The sequence below is a fragment of the Austrofundulus limnaeus genome, unplaced genomic scaffold, assembly GCF_001266775.1.
Source record: "Austrofundulus limnaeus strain Quisiro unplaced genomic scaffold, Austrofundulus_limnaeus-1.0 Scaffold463, whole genome shotgun sequence".
Classification (NCBI taxonomy): Eukaryota; Metazoa; Chordata; class Actinopteri; order Cyprinodontiformes; family Rivulidae; genus Austrofundulus; species Austrofundulus limnaeus.
In genome coordinates, this window is record NW_013952865.1 from 54,374 (window position 1) to 57,681 (window position 3,308).

Genomic DNA, 3,308 nt, shown 5'->3' on the forward strand with positions numbered 1-3,308 from the left:
GTGTAGCGCTGAGCTAACACATATATATGGTGATAGCATCGGGGCTAATGCTAAAGCTAACAGGCTAAGTTGAGGTTCTTCTTCATCAGATCATCAGATATTGTCCAAGATTAACCTTCAGGGTGGATATAGCTCGCTAGCAGCCTCGCACCGAGGACCTATCCACGTCATCATTTACCCAGAATGCTTTGCGTGGAAATAAAATGGCCCCGTCCGTGTAATATATTTTAAAACTTTTAGTCTAAAAATGATAAAAACTGAACATCTTACAGTATTTTTACAGTCTTTATTTTACAGTTAAAATAAATGTTTATTAAATAAAGTCTAATGTTACAACTAATCGGGGATCCCTTTAACATCGGATGGAAACATGACTGTAGTGTCTGTTTGATCTCCATCCATGACTTTTTGGTTGTTTGACTATCTTTATAAATTCAGGGTACAACAGTTAGATTCTGGAAGTGAGTAGTTAAAACTAAAAAAAGCGTCTGAGCGCAAAACACGCCTACCAGCGTCTGACCACATAATTATTTATTATGCGGAGGGGGGTGAAAAGTTCTCCCAGCAGGTTTTGTCAAGAAAGTGCAGAAGACTCAAAACTGCAAACAGAATGAGGCGATTTTTGTCATGCGACTGCGAAAATGAGAGCTGATTTCCTCAGTTTTGATATAGTGTGCAGAGGCCTTAAAACAATGGATCTCTCACTTCCTATTCAAAGTCCTCACTCTCTCAGACTGGTTTCCTTTTTCATCTTTACCTCTTCTGCCTGAAGGTTCTGATTCTACAACTGTCCATTTCTGTCTCCGCAGCTCCATCCTCCATCTCAACCACACTGATATTAAGTTTTTTGTAAGATTTACTTGAAAAAATCCTCGTAACTATTTGCACTAACGTTTGTTAAGTAAATTTAAATGCTACAAATTCAAGTAATATTTACTCTCATGATTATCTAGTAAAGGTTACTAAGAATATAGTTAAAGATTTGTGAATAAATCAGGCAAATTTTACTTAATTTGCTCATTTAAATCTTGTTACATATACTTGATCAAATTAAGTAAAATTTACCTGATTTATTCACAAATCTTTAACTATATTCTTAGTAACTTTTACTAGATAATAATGACAAAATATTACTTGAATTTGTAGCATTTAAATTTACTTTACTAACGTTAGTGCAAATTGTTACGAAGATTTTTTTAAGTAAATCTTACAAGTTCTTTATAACAGTGCACATGCGTCACACACAATATTGTATCATGACACCTCACAGCTACAGAGAGGTGTAGCTCTTCTTGTAGTTCGAGACTTCACCACCAGGTGGCGGTTTTGAAGAAACTTTATTGGATTCTTCTTCATGAACAACACAGACAAAGTGAAACTCACAGGTCTTATTAATGACTAGGCCTACCACTCTCACTTATGGTTACTTCTGCTGAACGCTTTAACACAAGTTAACAAATAAAGAACATACAAATTAGAGTAGCACAACAGACTAATCGCTGAAAGAACAATGTTAACGTTAATGTTAAGATTAATTAAATAAATGTTAATACACCCAAAAGTTTGTTTTTTCAGTACAGAAGCTACTGCTTCACATTCAAAAATCACGTCATGGTTCTGATTCAAACACACTAAAACAGACATACATTTAACTACAGCCAAACTATAAAACCAAAGCACACTAAATATCACAAATCTCTCACAGCTCTACTCACTCCTGCTTTAGCTGTATCACTTCCTTCAACTTCCGCTTCTTTTTTCCCCTTCTTCCTGTAGAATATTTGTTGCTTAAATAACTTTGGGAGTCAGTCAGAACAGAGGTGGGGGGTTGTTTGTTTGCCGGGGATGGAGGTGTTTTCTCCAAAAGATTGCTGGTTTTTAATGCTGCCTCCAACCTTGCATGATAAAAATCTGGCGTTCTCGCACCATCTGATCCCTGGCGTGGCGTCACAGCCCATAGATGGAAGAGGCTGTTTCCAAAGCCATGACTGGAACAGCTTGAAATCATCACAAAAACTACATTTTTGCAACTTTTGCCACAGAACATAGTTGTTATGTCTTGATCATAGTTTGCTGGATATGTAATATTAAAAAATGGTGTACCTACATACATACTACCATCTACAACTTGCTAACTCTCACATTGACACAATTCAAGATGGCTTCCACAGCTAAGTTAGATTAGACAACATAAAAACATTTCCAACTTTATTTCTACACATTCTCTATGTTCTAACACACCCTGTGAGATCTCACAATGTTGCATCAGAGCTTACAGAACATTTTAACCAAAATTCTGTCCCTTCTCAAAGAATGCTAGGAATTTAATTTAAAAAATGTACAAAGGATACCAAGCAATGGTTAAAGTCTCAACTCTTGTCTTTTTTTACCCCTCCTTTCACCTTCAGGTCAAAGTTTACCCCTTATCGCAGCATGAGCACGGAGCAGATGATGTTCTGGTTCTGGGAACTGATGGTCTGTGGGACGTCCTCTCAAACCAGGAAGTCGCTGAAGCGGTCAGTGGTTTCCTGGCAAACTGTGACCCAGACGACCACCACAGGCATGTTCACTCATCATCCTCAGTCAGGCCTGAACTTCCGCTCACCCCAGTCTTTATTTTGAGAGAATGAACCGAGTTATCTTGTATCTTGTTCAAGCATTTCTTGAAGTCATTCCTCAGAAGTTAAAGAAAAGCTTGTGAGACAGTCTGCTTACACATTGGTCTTATTTGGTACTACAAATGTCATTAAAACCATGAATCACTTTTGTTTTGTCAGGTACACAATGGCAGCTCAGGACCTCGTCATGAAAGCCCGAGGGGTGCTGAAGGATCGAGGCTGGAGAATATCCAATGACAGATTAGGCTCCGGAGATGACATCTCTGTCTACATTATCCCCCTCATGTATGGAAACAAGCAGAACTAAGCTACAGAACCACTACATAACCCCGTCCTGGACTCTGTGTAACCTCTTTCACATCTTTTTTTAAAGTGCTTTCACGTGGATTTTCTGATTTACCAATCGTCCGGGTTGTTGTTGATTTTTGTGCAACAGAAACTGAGATAGGAAATAATGAAAGGTACTGCTGAAGGCTTTGATTTATTTTTGGAATGGAATTCAACATTTGTCATCAGTGTATGTTCACACACAATGACAAAATTGGTGCTCTGCATTTGACCCATCACATGAGAAACACCCAAGTGGAGCTGCGGGCAGCTATGTAGGCAACCCATTCTCACTCCCAACTCGTCAACATATTGACGCTTGGTCAGGTAGCCGTCTGCGTTCAGTTTTGATGCGTCGGGTAA

At 38.5% G+C, this 3,308-nt stretch overlaps 1 protein-coding gene across 2 annotated transcripts in view; it reads left to right on the top strand.

Moving 5' to 3' along the window:
• The window catches only part of ppm1h (protein phosphatase, Mg2+/Mn2+ dependent, 1H), a gene marked incomplete at its 5' end in the record, with an annotated part of 30,717 nt that overhangs the window by 23,455 nt on the left and 3,954 nt on the right, over window positions 1-3,308 (top strand). The window contains 2 exon segments of one of the 2 annotated variants that reach the window (XM_014025239.1): window positions 2,409-2,560; window positions 2,778-2,903. In XM_014025239.1, the coding sequence (XP_013880693.1) occupies window positions 2,409-2,560; window positions 2,778-2,903 (278 nt within the window). 2 annotated transcript variants of the gene reach the window in all.